The sequence below is a fragment of the Ictidomys tridecemlineatus genome, chromosome 10, assembly GCF_052094955.1.
Source record: "Ictidomys tridecemlineatus isolate mIctTri1 chromosome 10, mIctTri1.hap1, whole genome shotgun sequence".
Lineage (NCBI taxonomy): Eukaryota > Metazoa > Chordata > Mammalia > Rodentia > Sciuridae > Ictidomys > Ictidomys tridecemlineatus.
Window position 1 is genome coordinate 32,420,057 of NC_135486.1, and position 24,613 is coordinate 32,444,669.

The 24,613-nt window shown below is 51.1% G+C and overlaps 2 protein-coding genes across 22 annotated transcripts in view; both read right to left on the minus strand.

The window, feature by feature from the left end:
* Positions 1–93: 93 nt before the first annotated feature.
* On the minus strand, positions 94–11,014 carry Golt1a (golgi transport 1A). Of its 2 annotated transcripts, none has more exons than XM_078022639.1 (5): positions 10,874–11,014; positions 2,772–2,863; positions 1,672–1,784; positions 970–1,033; positions 94–422 (listed from the first exon to the last, which is right to left on the minus strand). In XM_078022639.1, exons 1-5 carry the CDS (start codon positions 10,896–10,898, stop codon positions 384–386), a joined length of 333 nt encoding a protein of 110 aa, XP_077878765.1. In that variant the 5' UTR covers positions 10,899–11,014; the 3' UTR covers positions 94–383. The 2 variants fall into 2 exon arrangements, with proteins under 2 accessions (XP_077878765.1, XP_005330363.1); XM_005330306.4 differs by having other exon boundaries at positions 1,672–1,850; positions 10,874–11,011.
* A 4,983-nt stretch (positions 11,015–15,997) lies between these two features.
* Plekha6 (pleckstrin homology domain containing A6) overlaps positions 15,998–24,613 on the minus strand; it is a 142,909-nt gene continuing 134,293 nt past the window's right edge. For 19 of the 20 annotated variants that reach the window (XM_078022645.1, XM_021729831.3, XM_078022640.1 and 16 more), the window contains 2 exons: positions 20,693–20,816; positions 15,998–19,745 (listed from right to left, as the gene is read on the minus strand). In XM_078022645.1, the coding sequence (XP_077878771.1) occupies positions 20,701–20,816 (116 nt within the window). In that variant the 3' untranslated portion in view covers positions 15,998–19,745; positions 20,693–20,700. The remainder of the gene's footprint in view (positions 19,746–20,692; positions 20,817–24,613) is intronic. The other variant, XM_078022643.1, reaches the window with a different exon arrangement.

Here is a 24,613-nt window from a genome sequence, read left to right on the forward strand (position 1 = left end):
GGTTTCAGCCCCGACCCCCGACCCCTGCCAGCCCCCAAGAACCCAGGATGGACAGACAGGGCTGGACGCACGCACTCTGAATCTCAGACTCACTCAGAACCAGAGGATTTAATCTTCACTTTTAAATACAGGGTGAGGCTGGGATGCCAGCCCCAGTCCAGTCTCCATGGGGCCCAGATCTCTGCTCTCAAGAGTCTGGCAGCCTCTTGAGTCTGCTTGGGGATTGAGGTCAGCCACTCAGTTCCGTCCTTCCTTGTGGATGTGAAGAGGCCCCGTATGACAGGGAGTGAGTCAGTGCTGGGTGGGGGCCTGAGAGGCGGCCCCCGTCTCCCTTCCAGCCCCCTCAATGAGCGATCCAATTGCAAAGAGCTCATCTCTGTGGTTCAGACCATTGAGCTGGTCCCTTGAAGCCTCCGGAACAGCTGTGGGAGCCAAGAATCATTACTCCAGACAAAGAGTGGGCAGCAGACTCCATACGCAGCCTATTACAGAGCTGGCCTTGGGGGCCGGGAGCGGTGTCACGCACAGAGCGGGAGAAGGGCTGCGGGGGACGTGTCCAGGGTGCTGGCCGTGGGGCTTCCCTGGACCTCTCAGGGGTTCATGAGAGACAGGGGCGGTGGTGCAGGGGCTGGGGACCCGGACGGGATCCGCCACCTGCTCTCACTGGCTGTCACACAGCTTCTCCATGTCGGGGCCCTGACCTAATCAGCTCCGCAGAAGTGCCAGGCACTTTTCTGGCTAAGCTAGACTGTCTGAGTCTGCATTTCTTCTACTTCAGTGGGGAGTGGCTGATAGCTGTCACCTCCTTCACTTTTGTTAAATGGAGAGGGAGCGGGAGAGAGGGGACGAGGACTGGAGACTGGAGAATCCGGGGTGGAGTCTGATGGGGGCGAATCCGCTGCACCTGGGGCCATGGTTTGACCAACTCCACCAGCTTGGTGTGCCAAGCCCCAGGGGCAATCCACTTACCGCACTCAAGAAGGGGATGTCGAAGGTGGTGCCCAGAAAGCCAAACGCCATGGGGAAAAAGCCCCTAGAAGTGTGGGGGAGGGGCAGTCAGTAATGGCCCAGGAGGGGGCCGGGGAGGTAGTGAGGCTGAGGTCCACCCACTAGGAAGGCTCTAGCTCTGGCTCCCAGGAAAGCAGGCCCCTGGGCCCTGGGGGCAGGTTGGTTCATTCGGCACCCCCTTTTTTTGAGAGAGCAAAGTGTTAAGAACGGGGTCCCTGGGGCCAGACTCCTCTGTTCAAATCTTGGCCCTTCTGCCTACACTTGGGCACCTCCTTCGCCTCTCGGAACCTGTTTCCATCTGTTACATGGGGTTAGAACTGCGAACAAAGCCCTATTTGTGTTATTTACTCTCCTTATTATTACTCTAGCCTGATGCCTTCCCCTCTTCCCTGGATCGGGTGTGGGGCACCTGCACCAGGTTTGCTGGCATCTGGGCACTGAGTCATTGGAGGCTGTGCTTCCATTGCCACTGCCTTGGGCCTCCACACCCCCCTGCACAGTGCCACCTTTACCCTTGGTGTCCCAGGTCTGACCTGGGATGTGACCCTTCCCAGGGCAGTGAGTCTGGCTGGGGGAGGAGATTAGAGATTTGACTTCTGACAGCCACTGTGCATTGGGTCTCAGCTGGCGGAGCGTGAGGAGGATCCGAGGATGGGCACTCACTTGAAGAGGCTAAAGAAGCCATAGGATTCCAGGAACATGCCCAGCAGGGGCCAGCGCAGGAGCACAATGACCACACCCCCCAGGAAGAAGCTGGTCCCCTTGAGCTTGTGCCGCTGGAAGAAGAAGGAAAAGGTCCTCCTCAGCCCGATGATGAAGGAGAGGCCGCTCAGGAACAGCAGCTGTGGGGCAGGAAGAGGGAGGAGCCTGAGGACAAGCCCGTGGCCCAGGAGGGTTCAGGGCTGGAACCTGGAGCTACTCAGGCAGAACAGGACTTGCTAACTCTCAGGACCCTAGGGCAGCGGTGTGGCAGAATCCCAGACCCTGGAGTAACTCCAGCCAGGTAGGAATAGAACTGCCCAGAGACGCAAGGGATGGACAAGGAGGAGCCCGGAGATCTCCAGTTCCCAGCCACGTCCTCGGGTGCTAAATACCTCCTCATATGTGACATCGCTTCTCGTTGTGCCTCCCAGGGAAGATGGGATGCTTAGTGGGATCCTCTTTACAGAGCTGAAGACTGAGTCCTAAATAGGTTAGAGAATCCTACCCAAAGTCACCCGGAACCTATGTGCCAGGTCCAGACACTGTCTACAGTTCCCTTGTGGGTGCTGAGGCCCCCACCAGATTTAACCCTCTGGCTTTCTTCTATATATTCTGTGCCTTCCGTCCCCTTTGACACCTTTCCTCTTGCTGTTCCATCCACCCCCACACCCATTTCATCTCCCAAGTCCCTTCCTCTTCCTCCTCTTTCTGCAAGCCTCTTGTTTCCCAGTAAATGTGTTCATCTTCAGGTGGCTTCTCCTCTGCCATGGCTGTCCTCCCCAGCCACGAAGGTACACATTATGATCCCTATTCCTAGATGCTGGGGTTCATTGTAGAACCCCTAAGACCTCACCCAGAGCTTGGCATAAGAATCCAGGTCCTCAGTTTCTCTGGGCCTGGCAAGCCCTGCTATCCATCCCCAGGGACCCTCATCTGTCCCAGTTGGATGATATCTGAACCCTGTGTGGGGTGTGACATGAATGAACTTAGGGTTGACCTTCCTGATGACAGAGACCTCAGGGAGCTGGGGAAGGAGAGGTACAGAGGACCGGGGGACTCACGTTTCCAAAAGCCAGGAGCACCGAATCAAAGTACAGGAGTATTCCAAAGAGGATGAAGAAGATGCCGAAGCCGGTGATGCCCACGCCAATCTCTGCAATGGGCAAGGAGGTGGTGGAGGACTGGACTTTGGGGATCAGGTGAGACCCTGACACTTTCCCATCACCACAGAACAGGTGCCCGCTAGGGGCGGCTCCATTTCCACCCAGGAATCTCAGCTTCGGTGGGGTCTGGGGAGGGAAGGGTGGGCAGGGGAAGGAAGATGGGCATGAACTGTGCCAGTCACCTCCTCACACCATGGTCATGAGGAAGCCCGTGCCACCTGCACTACTTTGAAGTTTCAGCTTCCTCCTGTCCTCCGGTGCTAACATAAGCAGATCATTTTCAGGATCAGGTACCTGGCTGAACACAAACATCTGCCTATTGTTCCTGTGCCCAAGCAGCCAAGACCTGGAGCCACCCCTAGGGGGCAGGAGTGTGCCACAGTAAGCTCATGACCACCAGCCCCAGAGCCTCCAAACTGTCCAGCTGGGTTTCCCAAGAGGCTGACACCATCTCTCCCCACAACACACAGTCTCCTTTCTCCTCAAAACACCCCAGACCCTGCTCTCAGGTGTTGGCCTCTCACCCAGCTGGGAAAACGGAAGTCACCAGCCAGGAATGGGCTGATTTTCCTACCTGGGAACCTATGTTCAAGCCCCTGCTTTGCTTCTCCTCCAGCTGCCGCAGTAGCACCGGGCGAGCCCACCTTGGATTTCAGTCTAGTGGAGTGGGGCAGCTCTGGCCAGCAGGGTCCCCCACCTCCACGCCCACCTGTTGGCAGTGTGCCTCGGGGCAGCCTCTGAAGCTCAGGAGTTTGCTCAGAGCCAGAGAGCAGGCACCCTGGTGGGTCGCTCTGGACATTGACACAGATTTTAGATCACTCCCTTCCAGAAGAGATGTGCCAGTCACAGGATCTCGGGTTCCTTTTGCCTTAAACTCTCTCCATCACACAAACTTGTGCTCATCTTTGCCACTATGATAGTCAACAAGTTCGCTGTGTTGTTTCATTTTTAAAATTAAATTAAAAGTTTAAATTCTAAATTGTGGGAAAGCACACGTAATGTAAAATCTACCATCTTAACCATTTTTCGGTGCACAGTTTTGTGGTATTGAGTACCCCATCGCCACCATCCACCTCCGGGACTCTTTATCTTGCAAAACTGAATCTCTGTACTCATTAAATCTACCAACTCCCTGTTCTTCCTCACTTCCATTTACAGTTCTACTTGGTCTCTATGAATCTCTCTCTCTCTCTCTCTCTCTCTCTCTATCTATCTATCTATCTATCTATCTATCTATCTATCTATCTATCTATCTCTCTGTACCAGGGATTGAACCCAGGGACACTTAACTACTGAGCCACATCCCCAGCCCCCCATTTTTTCTATTTTCTTTAGAGACAGGGTCTTGCTAAGTTGCTGAGGCTGGATTTGAACTCGTGAGCCTCCTGCCTCAGTCTCCCGAGCTGCCGGTGTCTCTATGAATTTGACTGCCCTAGCAACCTCAGCGAGGTGGACTCATTCAACATTTGTCCTCTTGGGACTAGTTATTGCATTTATTATAATATTCTCAAGCCTCCTTCCTGTTGTGTCATGTGTCAGAATTCCCTTCCTTTTTAAGGCTGAATAATATTCCATGTGTGAAAATACCACATTTTATTGATCCATTCATCTGTTGATAAACATCTGGGTCATTTCCACCTTTTGGCCTTCGTGAATCATGCTGCCACAAATACAGGCATAAAAAATAACTCTTCAAGACCCTGCTTTAATACTCAGCAGTATTACCCACAAGTAGAATTACTGGATCATTTTTTAAAAAACTGCCATGCTATTTTCCAAAAGTGGCTGCCCATTTTACATTCCCATCAGCAGTGCACAAGGGTTCCAGTTTCCTCCACATCCTCACCAACACTTCATTTCCTGTTTTTTTTTTTTGTTTTAGTTTTAGTTTTTTATTGGTAGCAGCCATGCTAATGGATATGAGGTGACCTCAACATTGTGGCTTTGATTTGCATTTTCCTCCTGTTTGGCCGTGTGGAGCATCTTTGCGTGGACTCATTGGCCATTTGTATATCTTCCTTGGAGAAGGGTCTATTCAGGTCCTTTGCTTGTTTTTTAATCAGGTTGTTCTAGTTGGGTTTTCCGGGAGTTCTTTATATCCTCTGGATATTGACCCCCCATCATGCATACCATATACACATATTTTCTCTCTTTCTTTAAGTTGCCTTTTCACTCTGTTGATTGTATCTTTGATTCACAGAAGTTCTCGTTTCAATGTAGTTGGATTGATCTATTTTTTCTTTTGTTGTCTGTGCTTTTGATGTCACATCCAAGAAATCATTGCCAAAGCCTGTGTCACGAAGCTTTCCCTTATGCTTTCTTCTAAGAATTTTATAGTTGTGGCTCTCATGTTTAGGTCTTTGATCCATTTTGAATTAATTTTTGCATATGGTGTAAGATAAGGGCCCAACTTCGTTCTTTTGTATGTGGATATCCAGTTTCCCCAGAAGCATTTGTTGAAGACTGTTCCTTCTCCCATCGAATGGTCTTGATACCCCTGTGGAACATGTCCCTGGACTTGTTAACTAACAGCTTAGAGTTGGTCCTCTATGAAGCTGGTAGCATTACCATTTTACATACAGCTGTTCAGTGAGAATTATTATTCTGGTTGTTTAGAGACAGGACTGCAAAAACAAAATAAGACTAGATTTACTGGCTAAATTACAGTTACAAGTGAAAGATTATCTTTCTTGAGTTAATCCTTTAAAATCTATTGCCAATTTTTTTTTTTTTTTTTTTTTTTGGCACTGGGGATGGAACCCAGAGGTGCTTGACCACTGAGCCGCATCTCCTGTCCTTTTTATTTGGAGACAGAGTCTTCCTAATTTGCTCAGGGCTTCACTAAGTTGCTAAGGCTGGCTGCTCCTCCTGACTTGGCCTCCCCAGTGCCTGGGATTACAGGCATGCACCATCATGCCCAGCCCGACTGCAGCTTTTAAACACACTGGAAAGACACCTGTGGAAATCAGAGGTGGCAGATTCACTCAATTACAATGACTCTAGCCAGCCACAGGAGAAACCCCTGGTGAAGAGGTGCACTGATGTGACCATCTCAGATTCCTACCCAGATTCTGAGAGTCACTCTGAGAAAGACTCCTGGTGGTGGAGGTTCTAAGACTCACCAGAATCCAGGATGCATCCCCACGAGAATGCAGATGGGACTCCGCACGCGGCTCCCTGACTCACACAGTGAGACTGATGAGCAGGTTATTCCTCTGGGTACCAGGCCCGATGTGGAGGTTGAAGTCACCATGACACATGTCTAAGTCAGCTATTTTAATAAACTGTTTATCAGTTGTTTAAAAAATCCACATACTATATCTTCTTCTCTATATTATACTTTCTTCTGTGCAACAGTGGTTTGCTTACTTATCACTCTCCCAACTTGTTCTACACTCTTCTTCAAGGGCTGGTGCAATTCCAGAATTTTCCTTCATGGGGCCAGTCCCCTTTGAGGGCTATACTACCGTTTCCAGTGTTCAGTGAGCCCAAAACTCAGTGAAGAAAAGGTCAAGCTTCAGACCTTCCTCCCAACTCTTGCCTCTGGATTAGCTTGGCGGTTTTAGCTGGGGGGTGCTCCTGAACTATGGCAGCAACGATGGCAGAGAGAGCAGTGGATGGGGCAGATGCTCCCTGGAGAGACAGGAGCAGCAATCTACAGTCCCATGGTCCGACAGTGGGGGGAGCCCGCCCCCTTCTGGAGGCGACTGGGGTAGTCATAGGGAGCAGAAAGTGCAGAGGCTAAGCTGTCTTCTGGGCCGCCTCCCCACACTTGGGAGGCTGGCCAGCTTTACTCTACCTGTTGATTAAGACCCCTGCTCCCCAGCTCCCAACCGACTGTCAAGGAGAGCCTGCAGCCCGCAGCCAGAACCCCACTTCATAGCTTGCATTAGCAGAGGCCGGGTTCAATGTCTGTCTTCCTCCAGAAAGCAGCGATCGCAGCCAGGAAAGTAATATCTCCTGCAGCCGGTCTGTGGGTCCCTCAGGTCCAAGCCTCAGCCAGGAGCCCTTGACCTTTTCTCTTTTCCTCTTTTTAATAATCACAAAATGCACAGAAAAGTTGTATGTGCATTATAAAAAAAACACGATTTTCCTAACACATTGGAGAGTAGTTGCCACCTGGATCTCGTCTGTTCCCGAATGCTTTGGTGAAGTTTCCCTTCATTCTCCTGGACAGCCAAGGTACCGCCGGGAAACTGGGAAATGAACAAGTCCTCAGACCCCACTCAAGGGGTCCCAAGAATATGACTTCCAGGAGATGAGTGTTCCCATCACATGGGGCATTTGGTTGTCATCTCCCTTAGTCTCATGTTGGGAACAGTTTCTCAGTTTTTCCTTGATGTGAGCTCCCCCTTTTGAAGATGCAGGCAAGCTATTTTGGAGCCGTCTATATATATAGGTTCATCGGTTCTTCCTGGTGACTAGGTTCTGGCAGAAACAGCCTGGATGTGAAGCTGTGTTCCTCCTAGGTGACACATGCTTCCAACCTGACCCACTACCACTAATCGTAAGGCGCTGTCTGCCGGCCTCTGCACCTTGAAGACACTCTCACCCACCTTGCGGGATGCCCTCCCCACCATGCCTTGGCTGTGACTCCTCGCAAGGCCACCCCAGTGAGCCCTCTTCTCACACACTGGGGCTTGGACACCCCAACTCTGCGGACCCCCCTCTTTGTGTTCCACTGAGGGGTTTTAAGATTGAATTGTTCTGGAAGCAAAGGAGAGAAGGGAAAGGAGAGCAGGCTTCATTCATTCTCACAGTTAACAGAAGTGATTGACAGCAATGCTTCCTCTGCGCCCGCTCAGTCTAAGCACTTTGGACACTTATTTATTTCCGCAGCCACCTATGAGGTAGGTGCTGCTGTGAGTCCCGATTCACAAACAAAACTAAAACTGAGAGGCTACCCCACTTGCCCAGGGGTGCACAGCCAGCAGCTGGCAGAACCCGCCTTCGAATCCAGGTGTCCGTCTCTGAAAAGTGTCCTTGACTAAGGTGGTCCAGTCCCCTTCTGCAGGAATTGCTCTTGCTTTGGGCACAAATGACCTCCATGTCACCAAATCCAATGGACGGGTCCGTCCTTGGCGGCGAGGGGGTGGCCACTCACGGGTTGAAACGTCCTTTCTCTTGGCTTCCCTGACACCACGTTGTGATTTTCCTCCTGACCTCTAACCCTTCTTTGTCTCCTCTGCAGTTCCCACTTCTCCCTCCCTCTTGGAATCTGACTTGCCCAGGGCTTGGGCCTGAGCTCCCTTCTCTTCCCGTTCTGTCTCCACACAGCTTCCTGTGCTCTTAGGCACCGCCTGTGTGCTGATGACACATCCTTCTAGCCCAAGCCCCCTTCAGGCCCAGGACACATTCTACTGTTGGTCAGGCACATGGACATGGCCTTCTCTCAGGCAGTCTGAACCCCCGGTCCCACACTGAGCGATTCATCTTCCCTCCTTCAGCTTGCACCTCCCTTGGGTTTTCACAAAAGTGTAAAAGGGTCTCTACCGCCCGGCCAGCCCTAGTGGCAGAGCCCAAGAGCCACCCTTGCCGTGCACACCACCCTTCCCTGCTCAAGCCCAGCTAAGTTTTGGTTTTTTATTTTTGTGTTTTTGACACCAGGGATTGAACTCAGGGACACTCCACCACTGAGCCCCATCCCCAGCCCTATTTTGTACTTTATTTAGAGACAGGGTCTCACTGAGTTGCTTAGGGCCTCGCTTTTGCTGAGGCTGGCTTTGAACTTGCGATCCTCCTGCCTCAGCCTCTTGAGCCGCTGGGATTGCAGGTGTGTGCCACCGTGTCCAGCCACAGCTAAGTTTCTTGGATGTGTCCTCCAGTACGTATCCAGAAGCTGCCCTCTTCTCTCCATCACTTAACTCCCAGCCTCCCTCATCTCTTTCCTGGACTCTTGCAGTAGTCCTTGTTTAGTCTCCTGCTTCATTCCTGCCACACTCCTGGTCCTTCTCCACACCATGCTCAAGGATGCATGTCACCAATATCACCAATCACATTCAGGCACAGCTTAGAATGAAGGCACAGTTCATCCATACCATGGCCTGCAGGCCCAGCCCCCTGATCTTCATTGTTTCCTGGATGAGCTTTTGCCTCAGGGCCTTTGTATGTGTGGTTTCCTTGCCCAGAACAACCCTCCTCACCCTTTCTGTCTCAATTCATGTCATTTCCTCAGAGAAACCTGTTCCACTTTGTTCCTTGACCTGAATCTGGTGCCTCCACTCCTCCTTCTCCTAGGGCTCATACATTCTTCTTCGGACTTGTGGCATTTGGTACGGGTGCATTTACTCATAGGCTAATTGGCTTACTAGAACATTGGCACGCTGCCCCTGGGTGGGCTCTGCGCTCCTCTCAGTATGTTTATTCTGTAGGTTGTTGATTCTCAACTGGGCAAGGTAGAAATACACGGGGAGGCAATTTTGTTCTCTGGAGAGCATCTGGCAGTGTTTGGGGCCATTCTGATTGCTGCCATGGGCAGGGAGGGTTTGCTAATGGCAGCTGGAAGGTAGAGGCCCAGGGTGCTGCTAAAATCTCACAATGCATGAGACAACCCCACAACAAAGGCTCCTGTCTCCAAGGGTCAGTAGTGGGGAGGCTGGGAAATTGTGCTCTCGGTGAGCTCAGGGACTGTTATGATTTTAAACGAATCTGTCTAGATGGTGGCAACTCCCAGATTTCTCCCTCTTGAGCTCCGGGCTCACACACCCAACTGCCCACTGGACATCTCATCTGGATGTCTAACAGCACAAAGAAACTCATTGCACCTGGAGCCCACCTCCAGCTCTCTCTCCCACTCAGTCCTGCCAACTGCCCAGGTTAAAAAAAAAACAAAACCCGGATGCACTCCCGACCCTTCTTTCTCTCACACCCCACATCAATCCACCAGCAAATTTCTCAAAACAGATCCAGCGTGGACCACTTTCTACCACTTCATTGCCAACTCCCCGGGCCCCTCCACCTTCTCTCACCACCTTCTCTCACCCTCTGCAGTCTATTCTTGGCCCGGTACCCAGAGCCATCTTTTAGAAATATAAATGGATCAGATCACTTCTCTGCCCCACCCCTCCAACGCTTTCCCATCTTAGGTAGACAGAAGCAAGATCCTAACCCTGGTCTGCAAGTCCTCCTGGTCTGCAAGTCCTCTGGCCTCTAAGTGACCTCCCTGACCTCAACTCTCCCCTGTATTCTTTTGCTCCAATCATACCAGCCTCCTTGTTGGTCTTCAGATCCATCAAGCATGACCATGCCTCAGGGCCTTGGCACTGGCTGTGCCTTCCTCTTGGAACGTTTTCCTTCCAGGTAGCTGATGGCTGCTCCCTCACTTCCTACAAGGCTCTGGGTGAAGGCTCCCTTCTCATCACAGCCTTCCCTGACTGCTCTATAATACAGCGACTCTTCCTACTTCAAACCGCCCCAGCCTCCTTACCCTGTTCTGGATTTGTCTGGAGACTCACTGCCCTCTACATACTGCCTTTCCCCTCTGGAAGTCTGTCTCATTCTCAGTTCTCTGCTGTCCGTCCAGCACCTTGGGTGGCACACAGTAGAGACAGATGCACTCAGTGAAAGCGAGGCTGAGGAGGCTCTAAGTAACTCACCCACGAAACCCACTGGGCCACAGCCTGCCCCCCGCCCTCTCTGCCGACTCCCTGGCCCCTCTCTCATGGGCCATCTCTCTGCCCCCTCCCCCAAAGGCAAGGGAGGGGTGTTTGGGAGGGACCACACAATGGTGTGGGTGGTTTGTTTTCTGACCAGGCCCACGGGGGACCTGAGGGTTTGTGGGTCCTGAGCACCCCCCATCTCCCGTGAGGCCCAAGGAGGGCCACGCCTGCCTTGAACCTGCGGTCCCAGGGTGCCAACACTGCGGCTCCCAGCCACCGGCTCCAGAGGTCACATTTGGTAAGTTCCTCAGACAGAGCGAGGCCGGGAGGGGCCCCTCTCCAGCCCACCCTAGCCAAGACGCCCATTCCAGCCTGCCCCCTCCCCCTGATGACTGCACTCACTCTGCCACTCGGTGATGGAGATCATGCTGCGGTCCACCTGGGGGGCTTCTGGTCACTGGCTAGTGGTGAGAGCCAAAGAGCTGAGCTCGTGCATGCTCACAGAGTTGACCCTTGGCAATTGTAAAGAGGCCTCTGGTGAATCATTAACTCCCACCACCGCCCACTACACACCCACACCCACACCTACAGACAAGCAGCTGCCAGAAGACTCAGGCTTCCAGAGAAGACAACACCTACCTCACCCTTTCTACCTCCACTCCATGCCCCGAGGCTGAATTCAGCATTCCCATCTCTATCTCCTTTAGGAAATTTGGATTGTATATGGAAGAACTGGGGCCTGAGGGGATCCCTGACTGGTTTGGTGGAGGGTGTGGGAAGAATTGAAATCCGCAGGTCTCTGGGAACTGTGATTCTGCAATCTGTGTTTGGGGTAAAAATGGGAGTTCATAACCCACTTGAATCTAATGTATGAAATATGGTATGTCAAGAGCTTTGTAATGTTATGAACAAGCAATAAAAAAAAAATTCATCTTGAACGTTGTTTTGTGCTATTCACATGAGAGACGCTAGGGGGCGACAAGCACCCGAGTAAAACGCTGCGGGCCCCATGGCAAGGCCAGACCTGGGTCAATTGGGACAAACGTGCTACAAGGCAGCCAGATCTCAAGGGCTGTGACCTCCTTTCCCCCAGCAGTGTTCAGCTTTGGAATGAGAGGTTGAGCTAGGGAAGACAAAGCCGCATTTGGCTTAGGTTAGGGCTGTGCCATTAATTTAGGAGGCCTGGTTCTAGTCTGCTTACCAGCTGTGCAGACAGGGGTACATCCACTCCTGCTCTGTGGGCCTGAGAAAGGAGGGCACAGAAGGTTCCTCACATCCTTTCTCCCAATTTAGAGCAGCGGTTCTCAACATCTTCTTTGAAATATGCCCTTTACCCAGAAATGAAGTTCATGGGTGATACAACTCATCTCCATACATCATTTAAAAGTCAAAATAAAGCTAATTATACTTAAAGATGGAACATACAGATAATGAAATATAATATAATGAAATATAATATCTTATAATGAAATATAATATCTCTTAATATATAAATGCTCAGGCAAGACTTATCAGAAGACACAAATGAAATAGGCACATTGCTTGTACCTACACATAATAAATAAATAAGTTAGAACTTAAAGGAAACCGAAGGGGTGGAGGTGCTCAGTGGTAGATGTATTTTGACATACGTGCACGAAGAATGACTTATTCTAATGAGGATCCCATTCTTGAGGTTGTACATGGTGTGGGGTTACACTGGTCGTGTATTCATATATGAACACAGGAAAGTTATGTCCTATTCATTCCACGGTCTTTCCTATCATCCCCCTTCCATTCATTCCCCTTTGTCTAATACAATGAATTTCTATTCCTCCCCCATATTATTATTATTATTATTATTATTATTATTATTATGTGTTATCCATATATCAGAGAGAACATTCAGTTCTTTTTTTATATTTTTTTTAGTTGTAGATGGACACAATATCTTTATTTTATCTATTTATTTTTATGTGGTGCTGAGGATTGAACCCAGGGCCTCATGCATGCGAGGCAAGCTCTCTACCACACAACCCCAGCTCAGAGGTGTTGGGTTTGATTAATAAAAATAGAAGACTCAAGCCATTCTATGCAAAAACAAAACAAAATCACACACATAAAATGAAGCAGTAGTTTGTAAACACTAGAATATAAATGTTATTACCCTGTGAGGAGGGTGATAACAGACCAAATGTGCTGCTGTAATGAGAAAAACGGAGGTCATCTTAAGTGAAGTAGGTGTGGCAAAGCAAGGCAAGACAGAGATGGCAAAGTGGAGATGAGGGAGAAGTACGAGGCACGTGCAGAGGAGCCAAGTTTTAAACGGTGTGTTGTCAGAATAGCTTCCTGTGCTGTGACCTTAAGTCGGGTCCTGACAGATGATCACAGATGCACACATCTGTCTTGAAATGCCACCACGTGCAGAGGTGTAATTCAATCTCCAGGACCTTGGCAATCATATATTTCCAAAGGACGATCAGGAATAGAGGACAGATGGGAAGGGCAGGGTGATAAGGTAGCTCCCCCAGACATTTCCGCATGTGATCGTTACAACATAGGTGTTTGTCCTCAGGCAACAGAAACTTTCACCGTATAAAGGATGGTGAGAATATGAAATAATTTCTAAAAACTTTTTTTAAGGAGATGCAGTGAGATCTCCCACATTTCAAGTCCTTCTGATTCTGTGACTTTTTCTCTCCACTCTTAAGTATTTCAGCCAGTCCCTGCCCCTTCTGCAACGCCCTACTGCACAGGAATAATGTTCAACCAAACATATAACAGTCGAAGTGTGGCCAATGCGTGGGGAAGATTATTTAATAATTTTAAGATGAAGTCTTTATTTCTCCTAATTTCTTTTTTTCTCTTTTTCCCTATTTTCTTGAGTCATTCATGAACTACTATTGGTGGAAGGGTACTGGGGATTGAACCCAGGGATGTTCTACCATTGAGCTACACCCCAACCCTTTTTGTTCTATTTATTTATGGTCCCAGGCATTGGACCCAGGGGCACTCGACCACTGAGCCCCAGCCCCAGCCCTATTTTGTATTTTATTTAGAGACAGGGTCTCACTGAATTGTTTAGCATCTTGCTTTTGCTGAAGCTAATTTTGAACTCAAGATCCTCCTGAGCCACTGAGATCACAGGCCTGCACCGCCGTATTCGGCTGTATTTTATTTTGGGGGGTCTCACCAAGTTGCTGAGGCTGGCTTTGAACTTGTGATTCTCCTGCCTTAGCCTTCTGAGCCACTGGGATTATAGGCACATACTAAAATACCTACCTCACAAACTACTTTTAAAAACTCAAAAGCTTCTAAAAATGTTTTAGTAGTATTATAAAGTAGGACTGACTTCTCCAGTTGTCCAGGTATACATGATTCCAGTCGTACATTCTAAAGCTGTGCAGGATGTAGGATGATTCTTTTGGAAATCTGTGTGTTGCTGTCACCAAAGGCCCGGCAGAGTTTTGCCCTCTTAGTTGTTGAGATACCTGAGGCTCTCTTGCAAATGGCCAAAATGCCCCCTAGGGGGCGGTCTGACTCCGACTGAAACCCCTGGTAAGTGGAGAGGTTGGGCTCTAAGGTCAAAGCACCTGGGCTCCGTCCCAACTCCATGAGGCCTGGGGCATTCCATTTACCCTTTCCAAGCCTCAGTCCCTGGGGCAAGAATAGCACCAATTACGTAGAGAAATGGGAGGATTGGTGGGTACCTACATGTGAGGCACATAGAGCTGATACCTGGCAAGTGGGAGACACTTAATAAGCCATTGTTATTACTATTCTAGTATAATTACTATTGCTGCTTATTAATTCACCATTAATACACTGTGCCATGAAAGACCTCTCTCTTCTCAAATTAGGGTTCTCGGTGTTCCCACAGAGGTATAGAGCAGCGGCTAGGAAGCCTCCAACCTCTACTCCCAGCCATGGGCCCACCTATGAACCCAGGAGAACTGGACCTCTCGGTTCTCTGGGCACTGGAGCTGAGCCCAGAGGGCCTTACCCACAGCCCACCTCTTCAGGAAGGAGTATACCAGTCCTGGGGAGGGCTGGGGTAGCTCCCTGGGGCTCGGGGTACAGGACCAAGCAGGGAAAGGACACTTCAGAGGACTCCCAGCCAGCTCCGATGAAGTCTTCTTCCCATGAAGGTGGACTTGGAAAACATTTGCCCCCAAAGGTGGCTCGGGGCCTTCCCACACCGCCACCGCTGCTCCCTCACGATTGTAAGTGAATTCCAACTGTTTGCTCATTTGACCTTCTTGAGGGCTCTTCAGGATGGTGGCTGATATCTTTCTCTTCCAGGAAACTGAGGAGCAGCAGGACCAGGAGCAGAACACCACACGCCTTCTCAGGCCACCTCACCCGGCAGCGCGCCCATTCCACAGGGTAGCTGGCAAGGAGGGGCGGGGCGGGGCTGCCCCTGGTGGCCCGCTTGACCCTCAGGGTCATGGTCATAGTGTTCTGGACACCACTCCTTAAAGGGCCTGTCGGTCGCTGCTCTTTCATTTGCATTTCCTGACTGTTGACCCCTATTAGAAACCTCAGTCTGGCTTATGGGGATCGGGGACAGAAGGTGGAACTGGCAGGACCTGCTGCTGGCACAATCTCATCTGATCCAGAAGAAGAGAGCTGCTGGCTGGGGACACAGTGATGTTCCTGGGGCTCAGTGACCTCCTGTGCAAGCCCCTGCTGCTGGCTCTACCAGGTGGGGACTGCAGATAGAGGCCTGGACCCCCGTAAAGTGCCAAGTTCTCCAAGGTGTCTATCTGGAGTCTACACCTGGTCCCTGATTCACAAAGGGGATGCTGAGAAACCCACAATATGAACGCCCACTCTGCTGGGGCTTTAGGGTGACAACAGGTGTCCAGAACTCAGTGTCAGCCATCAAAGTCAAACCAACCAAAATCAGGAATCAGGGGAAGTTTGCCTTGCAAATCTATTTTTAGACATCCAGCCTAGGCCTGCCACTACCCCGGGCTCCTTCTCCTCTCCACCGTCCACCACATAGAACTTACCAGGCTTCTTGACTCATTCTGCAGAGTTCACACTGAGAAACCACTAAACACCTGCAAGGGATGGAGGCCTGGTAAAAACCGGGGTGATCTTCTGGTATTTCCCCCAAATTGTACACCACCCCCACCCCAAAGCAGCTGTTTGAGGCGCCGTGTAGACTGAGGAAGGCTAGCAATCCACTTTCTTCTCCGACCTTCCTACCTTGACTCAGAGACAAATCAAGGAAGGCACCTGAGCCCGAAGCATCTGATACTTCTGTTACACAGCACCTTAGCACAAGCCCCGATCTAGAGTCACCTGATTTGAAACGATGACACTGATGTCAGTACAGACCACTATTCCCCGGCTTGAGGGGAGAGGGCGCTGTTCCAGGACTCTGGGATTGTGCCTGTGAGGTAGGTTGAGGAGCGCAGACGGAAGCCTGGGGAGGAGGGTGGACAACAGGCTTCCAGGCCCTCCCAGCCCCTCAGCTCTGCCCCCCTTTCCTAGACACCGAAGCCGGCACGGATAGGGAGTGGACACGCACACCAGGTGTACAAACCATTCGTTTTATTTCCTGTTGTTTATACAAACTTGCAAGATACAAATGCAAAACTCACAGGTATTCTCCAGTGCCTAAATCTATTAAGAATTCTGCTGAAAAGAGGGAACGAACAAGCTCTCACCTATTTCAGTCAGGGCGAAATAGACAGATGCTATTTCAGCTAGCCAGACGCTAAGGGGGTACTACAGCTGTTTGGTCCCGACAGAGATGCCCTCTGTTTATCTAACCTTAACTCTTCATCTAAGGTCACTTTAATACTAAATAAAGACACTGAGATCATAAATTTCCTTGCATGGTTTATTGTCTAATACTAGGCAAATCAAATTGGCCCCAATATGTGCATAAATAGATATATGTGTATGTATATATATTTATATATTATATTTTTCCTTAGTTTTAAGAGCTGCCAGGTGGAGGGAGGGTGCCTAAGGGGTAAGGAAGTCGTTCCATCTTGCTGTAGTCAGCCCTGCCCCAAGAACATGCCTCTTGCAAAGGCAGAAGAGCTCGTGCACAGCTTTTGCAACCTCAGAAAATTCTTTAAAGTGACAGTAGCAGTATTCGAGTGCAGCCTCTTGGTTATTGATCAGGGAGGTAATGTGCTAATTGGGAAGGCCCTAGATGCGTAACCAGAGCTTCCCCAGGATGGTCACTTAGCCCTGGATCTCCATCTGGGCTCTGTTTGTTCATGGCAAGATGCTCTGAGCTGGGCACAGAGTGCCAGTAAGTGCCACAGTTGGAGGTTGGGCTTCAATGCTGGCCAAGAGCTCTGTGCAAAATTCCAAAACTCTCGTTTTTTAGATCTGGACAAAAACTCCCATCCTGCCCAAATCCTTCCAAGGCAAAAGCCTCCTTGCTCATTTTGACAGTCACCAAGCAGTTTGGAAGGCTGAGCTGGCAGAGTTCAGGGTCTCAGCAGCAGCCTGCTAGAGCCCAGGGGGTTTCTTGGGTAAGGCTGAGATGGCCCATGGTCCGCTGGACCCTCCCCAGCAAGGAAGGTGATTTCACAGCCTGGATGCCAGACCGAGGTGTCACCTCTAAGAACAGCCTCCAGGGAAAAAGATCACAGAGGGAGGCAGATGCCACAGACGTGACCCAGGACAGGGAGGGACCAAAGTGTAGGAGGTTCAAGGAACTTGAATGTGTCTGCAATAAAGAGCCAGGAATGGCACAGAGCCACCTCCTCTGGGCTTTGCACATAGCATGGGTCCATCGATGACCTCCTTAGTGCCATTTAGCACAGGCTGCCACAAAACTGCTTGCCCTTTCCAGCAGAGCATTGGAGGGGAGGGAGATGGTCCAGGAGCCCAGCTGAGGAGGGTGCGCCTGCGTGGGAGTCCATTTGTGCATACAACTGTAAACATTTCCTTCAAGAGGATTCACACACCCGACGACCCTTGGTGCGCCATGGAGAGTTGACAGTGTCATCCTTGAGACAGGACATCCAAAAGGAATGCCCTGCTCTGGCAAGGTGCTCTCCAGGGAGCTGTGGGGGCCAGCCCTTTGCCGACTGGGGGATGGGAAAGAAGGGAGCTGTCAGGGGAAGAGGGAAGGGCATTCGGTTGGGACCTAGGGCAGTCCCCTCACATCACCGGCAAACCCATTCAGACATTGCACATTTTGAAAATAGATTGGCTTTTTAAACAAAAGCATAAAATAGATCTGTCTTAAAATAAGTCTTTTCTCTCCCCTTCTTTGGATCAAAAAGGCAAGGGGGGTTAGCCCTGACATGCTAGGAAATGGTGCGGAGAGAAAATGGCCTAGGCAGGAGCCAAGGAAAGGACTGACATCTAAACAAACGTGTCACACGGATACCTCCAACATGTATCATCTCCATCAAACATATATTAAGGCATGTAAAGCAACATAAAGAGCCAGCTTTGTGAAATAATGGAAAAAGAGGTGGCAGAGTTGCGATGTCATTTCTTGGTATCTTCCTTGTATTTCTTCAAAAAAAAAAAATATAGGAGACAGAGGGGAAGGCATGGAGGGAAGGCCTGAAAAATCTGTTTCTTACAGAAGGAGGAGAATGTGGGCCAAGAGGGTGATCTGGAAGCTAATCCCACCTGCCAGACTGTAAGAGAGAAAGGACAGATCTGGAGTGCTTGATCTGCAAAGATAGGAATGTAGCCAAGGAGCCTATTCAAAAAGCCTGCTAGAAGTAAAGCTAGGGGAGATCCTCCCAATCTGTCGACCCTCAGAAGCCCAAGAATTTTCTAAGCACCTAGAACAGTGCCTAAACAGTACATAAAAGGTGCTCGATCAATATTTGTTGAATGAATGGTCATCTTTACTTGCATATGAACCAGTAACTGTCCCAGCCATGAAGGAGAGGAGAGGAATTGGTGGAGATGAAGAAGTTGTTCGTGGGGCTGCTGCAGGTCAGGCTGAAGTCTCTGGGCAGCCGCTCTGGCAGAGAAGGCTCAAGGGCAGGTGACTTCCGCTTGCCCTCTCTCCCTCCTCCCTGGCTACATTCATCTCAAGGTGGGTGGAGCAGAAGAAGAATGCTTTGCTTCTGCCAATCCCCAACCACCTCACTGGTAGGTGGATTGTAAGAGTCCAGCCTCCGCTGACCCTCCTCTGGGACACCTGGGACGAGAAGCAGGGTCCCCTCATTCCTTCTCCCTGGGGAAAACACTCAGCTGGGCCATAGAACTTTCTAGGCGGGATGGGACAAGAAACTAGCTAGCTAAGGCCCCAAGGCTGACCACACCCGACACAGGACAGGTTCTTCCCTCTGCCCAATCCCAGGAGGGAGAGGCAGACAGCAGATCCTGACCCGGGACGCATCATCTCTCAGGCTGCCACTCCCCGACTGCCCTTCCCCACAAGCCCTGATCCCACACAAGCGCCCCAGCCGAGGGACCAGACGTGTCCTGTTGGTGGGGCCTCCTGGGGATGAGGTGGAGGAGCAGAGATGACCGTCTGGCCCTACACTCGGCACTAAGAGGAGCCTCCGCTGTGGAGAAGCCAATCCTGACTCACCTTCCCATTTTCCCCTGTCCCCCTGTGAATACATCCTCCTCCCCTTCCCCGCTCTCTGAGGATCTCTCCCTTCCTCGCTGCCCTCCTTCCCAACCTGCTCTCAGACACACGCACACCTGCTGCTCTCTCTCACAGCCAGCACTGTCCCCTCTGGGAGCCCAGGAGCCTCTCCCCATCTCTCCTCCTCTTGTCTTTGGCTCAGGCAGGGTGACTGGTCTCCACCAAACCCCAGGAAGTCCCATCCGCAGAGATGTGTCAAAGCCTTGTGCACAGCTGGGGCAGGCGGGGAGGGGGATGATGACAGCTGCCGTCCTGGGTGCTCAGCGGGGCTCCAAGAGGCAGAGGGTCCACCTCCTCTTCACCTCTGGTCTTCACCTAAGATGGCTAAGGGTCCACTCTCCACCGGGGTGCACTCTCCATCAGGGAATGTGCCAGGAGGGCCACCATGATGTCAGCCAGGGCCAGGCTGGGGCTCCCTGCCATTCGGGCATCAGAGAGGATGCACTTCCACAGCGCTGTCCAGGCCCCGCGTGACCTCGGCACGGGTGGCTAGGGTCTCAGGGCGAGGCGCCGCGGGTGCGAGACCCAGGCATCCGAGCTCCTCGTGGCAGCAGCCCTGACCCTGTTCTGGCTCCCAGTGGCATTCCCATGGGGGTCCGGGGACCAGAGTCGGGAGCCAGGGCCTCCATGGGCAGAGGACGCTTCAGAAGGTGGCCCTGTGGAGCTTCACAGCATTGGCCTCGGCCAGGGCTTGCACTAGAGAAGAGAGAAACGGGGTGAGAAGAGAAACGCAGAGCGGCGGCGCCTCCAGCCAACCTCCTGGGGCAGAAAGAAGCCCTGGCACCGACACTGCTGGAGCCTGCCCACCCGCAGCCCCGGGGAGGGCGCTCTGGAGAGGAGGTCTCTTCCACTTGCCTGATGTGAGTGGCCGTGCTAGGGGCAGGGAAGGGCACCAGCCCTGGGCTGTGGCTACCAGGGGCACTTTCATTCACAGTAAGACTGGGGCATGGAGACATGGGACAGCTTCTGGGGGCTTTGAGGGTGCTGTGGCAGGACTGCCATGGATCTCAACAGATGGAAGGCTGGCTGGCTGGTGGGAGGAGGGTGGTGGGACAGGAGAGGGGCATGGGGTGGGGGCATAGGGGCAGGGGTATGGAGCAGGGACACAGGAGTGGGGGTGTAAGGGCAGGGAGAGAAGAGGTGAGGGAGCAGGGAAGAGGAATCAGGGGTGGGAGATACAAGGTGGGACACGGCAGGGGGGGCAGAAATAGAGGTGAGAGGTGTGGGGTGGGGAATAGAGGTGGGAGGTTAGGGGCAGGAGGATAGAGGTGAGGGTGATAAGGTGGGGGCACAGGGTCAGGGAAACGGAGATGGAGGTACAGGGATGGGGTGCCAGGGAAGTGCCTTCCCCCACAGCAGATGGGCGAGGTCTCAGCGCCATCCCTTCTGCTTCTGGAGAAGCGAAGCCCACGGGCATCACCACCTCCAAGAAGCAGCCTCGCCAGCAGCCTGCAGCCAGCACTGCCCGGGTGGCCACGCGGGTGGCACAAGCAGATGGAGGGAGGGATGATGCACACAGGGCTCTGGGATGGGGAGAAGCAATGGGGGGGTGGGATGGGAGGGGGAGGGGGCTCCGTGGGGTGATGGGAGGGGCCTACCCATTCCCTGGGGGCAGGGGTGAAGGACAGTAGAAAAGTGCTTACGTCAGAGCTCAGACCCGCATGGTAAGGCTGCTGTCGGCGCCCCGCGGGCATTCAGACGACAGGGGGTTGGCTGGTGGAGTCGGGGAGGCAGGGGAGGTGGGAGGGCTTGGGGTGGCACATTGCACTGGAAACAGAAATGAACAGGGGAGTGAATAGGGGCGATGGGGTGGGGGCGAGGCTGGGGACCCAGAGCAAGCGAGGCCCTTCCTCGGGCAGGGAGCAAGGCGGGCCGCAAGCAGAGAGAGAAGAGCCGAGCTTGGGAGCTTGCTCAAGCTGAGGCAAAGCTGTCCTTGTTCCCAGGGTGCCAAGGAGCAGAGTGAGGCCCTAGAGGAGACCTGGCCAAATCCAGGCTCTGCTAAGAACCAGTGTGACTGTGGGTGAGGCTGGGCCCTCTCTGGGCCAAAGGCTCCCTTCCCACCAAAACAGTGGGAGGGTCACATACCTCTCCACCATTGTGCAGTGAGAAAGAGGATGTGGAGCTTTATATATGGTGGCATCACTAAAGATAATGATTCATAGTGCAGTAAAATCACAATAATCCAAACAGTCAGAGCAGATATAGAAGAGAAAGGACCACCATGGCAATCAGTTCCATGAACCTGACATTTTCTGATTGATAGGCTGAAAGCAAGGTCTGCCTAGACATGGTGGGAGGCTCAGAAATGCACTCCCCCGCAACCACCTGAGACCCTCACTGCATCAACAGGTGAAGGCGAACTGCAGTCCACCCTTGAATAAGTCGCAAACTTGGAAGTGGTGACGTTTGGATTAATGAGATTCTACTCTATTATCATTATCACTCCATGTTGAGAACAGCAAAGTGGAAAGACAATGAAAAGGAGAGTCATATCCCTGGGGACAAGCTCTATGCAGTCACCGGAACCTCACGCATCCTCAGTGTAGGAGGATGGCAGAGAACATGTCCCCGCTTGGGCTCAGAGAAGAACCAGACCTCAGCCAGGGTCACACTACATTTCCACCAAGAGGGATGCAATGCTGAATGGAACCCAGTCCCTTGCTCCCCACCCCGGCCTGGACCTCATCAGCTTCCTGACCTCTGGGCAAAGGAAAGGGCCATTGTAACTCTCGCTATTGCAGAGCTGCCCTTAGCCACGTGTGTACATGACCCAATGTAGCTCTCACAGGGAGTTTGTGCCTACACGCCATCCACAGCTTGGGTCTGGGACTTGGCAACACCATACAGTTACACTCCTTGCACACAACTCAGATATGGGAATGTCTGTGCACGTCCAAGCCCGTGTCCTTCCATGTGACCCAACACACAGTTGTAATGCCATGTACAAATGCATTCACAAATGCTTCCAAACATCCATTTGCGCACATATTCACATCACTGAGATAACGTGGTAAGTTATCTCAACTCTGACAGCCAAAACCTAAACAACTAAGCAAGGAATCTCTTTTCGTTTTTTAAATTTTATTTTTTAGTTGTAGTTGGACACAATACTTTTATTTCACTTATTTATTTTTATGTGGTGCTGAGGATCGAACCCAGGGTCTCGCACGTGCGAGGTGAGCGCTCTACCGCTGAGCCACAACCCCAGCCCAGGAATCTTTTTTTTTTTTTTTTTAAACTTTTTTTGTTACTGGGGATTGAACCCAGGAGTGCTTTATCACTGAGCTATATTCCCAGCCCTTTCTGCTTTTTCTTTTGAGACAGGGTCTTGCTAAGTTGTTGAGGGTCTTACTAAATTGCAGACGCTGACCTCAAATTTGCAATCCTCCTGTCTCAGCCTCCTGGGTTGCTGGGATTATAGGTGTGCACCACCACACTCAGCCGGAAAGGAGTATCTCAAGGGAACCAAGCAGATGTTACCATGTACATGCAAATGGGGTTCTTATAAATGACTTCTGGGAGAGCCTGACGGAGTCCAGGTTTTTGGTTTTTTTGGTTGTTTTTTGATGGAGTTGGTGGGGGGGTGCTACCAGGGATTGAATCCAGGGGCACCAGACCACTGAGCCACATCCCCAGCCTTATTCTGTATTTCATTTATAGACAGGGTCTCACTGAGTTGCTTAGCACCTCGCTTTTGCTGAGGCTGGCTTTGAACTTGTAATCCTCCTGCCTCAGCCTCCCGAGCTCCTGGGATTACAGCCGTGTGCCACCACACCGGACCAGTTAGTCTTATTTATACACAATTCCAGTAGGTGTTGTCTTGCTGGGGTTTTGGCTTGAAGATAAGAACCAGAAAATTGGAAAAGAGAGAGAGAGAGAGAGAGAGAGAGAGAGAGAGAGAGAACAGTTGAGAGCCTCATGGAATCTGCAAGAAGGTACAACTGAAGAGTGAAACTCTTTTGTAAAAAGTAGACATAATAACTTTAAAAATGTAATAGGAGAACACTTTGCATGGCTACAAATAGATTTAGAGCAGCCCCTAAGAGCATCCCTTTAATAGAGGAATAAGGAAAATAAGGATATTTACAATGATATGAAATGAAGAAGAAAAGTTAATGGTGTAAATATAACCTTTTTAAGAAGGCAGAAAAATGCTAAATCTGTACTAGAAATACATATATATCAAAATAGTTAAAATTCCTCTGCGTGGCCAATATGTACTGGACAGATAGAATAGTACAATGTGTGTAGTCCTAAGTTCCATATCCAAGCAGAGAAGACTAGTTGCATCACATCCAGGAGACTGGCTGGCTCTCATCTTGCATAGACACACGATCACAATCTTGTACAGTACACAGCGTATACACCAACAGGCTTCATCACTGTGCTGCACAAAAAGCCAATCACACATAAATACATGCACTCGCAAACTACGACCTCCACCTGTATATGGTACACTCATGTGTAACCACCACTTGTAAAAAACAATCCTCCACCTAACACTAGGAATGTTTTGCACACACATATTCACACACATACATACTTCTCTATTCACTCAAACCTTCTCTCCACCCACACGCTGCACATTCTGAATACACACAAATACACACATCCATAAACATTCCAGACACAGACGCTGCACACGATGGGCCACACGTACAAACTCTGAAAAACCACATCTTCTCACGTAGCACACACCTGACTCTGCGTACCGGGAGGAGCTGCAAACATGACCACACTCATCACCGAAGACACTACCTGTGCTGCACACCCACAATCAGGCACAGGTGTTTGCTGCTCACTGTCCTAGCGACCTGTACCCAGTTCTCCACTCCCGCCACTGTGTCCTGGTCATGAACCTAATGCCCACGCTGCATGTGCCCAGGACCAGCCCTTGCTCTGGGGGATCTGGGCCGCAGGCCAGGATTGGTGGGGACAGTGAGCTAGGTCTGAGGTCTGGCCCTACCACAGCCATTTTTCACATAGTTGGGGTTTTGGCAAAAGCAAGTTGACCATTTGCTTTCAGCACACAGACCCTGAAATGTAAGCCCGAGTGTGTGGAGGGGAAATCGGATAGGCTGGGCGGGTTTGTTTTCGCGGAACCCTGGACTGGGGAGCTGCAGCAGAGAGAGCCGGGGCTGAGACAGGGCAGAGTGGGGTTTTCAACAGCATTGTGTGCTCTGCCCTCTGGAAACAGGAAGTTGCCTTTTGCCCAGAGCATGTGGAATTTGATCTTGGGTCAAGTTCATTTTGCAGCTAAGCTACAGGAAGGTTCAACAGAGGCCTCCCTGCTTGCAGACAAACTGGTTCTGCTGCCTTTTGGCTGCAGGAAGGCGCTCCAAAGCCATCCTTCTCCTCCCCTCAGCTCTAGCCCAGCAGACAGCCTGTCCCTGAAGTACCTGGGGCCCTTCCCTGGCTACCCAGACTAAACTTCTCTCTTTTTTGGGGGGTGGAGTACTGGGGATTGAACCCAAGGGCACTTAATCACTGAGCCATATCCCCAGCGCCTCCCCCTCCCCCAGCCTTTTAAAAAAATTTTAGATATAGGTTCTCACTAGATTGCT

Excerpts from the sequence above, each read along its gene's own strand:
- Golt1a (XM_005330306.4), bottom strand. The coding sequence starts at position 10,898 with ATGATCTCCATCACCGAGTGGCAGA. Across the intron at positions 2,864-10,873 it reads CTCCATCACCGAGTGGCAGA|AGATTGGCGTGGGCATCACC; the intron begins GTGAGTGCAGTC and ends TGCCCATTGCAG. Across the intron at positions 1,851-2,771 it reads TGCTCCTGGCTTTTGGAAAC|CTGCTGTTCCTGAGCGGCCT; the intron begins GTGAGTCCCCCG and ends CCTGCCCCACAG.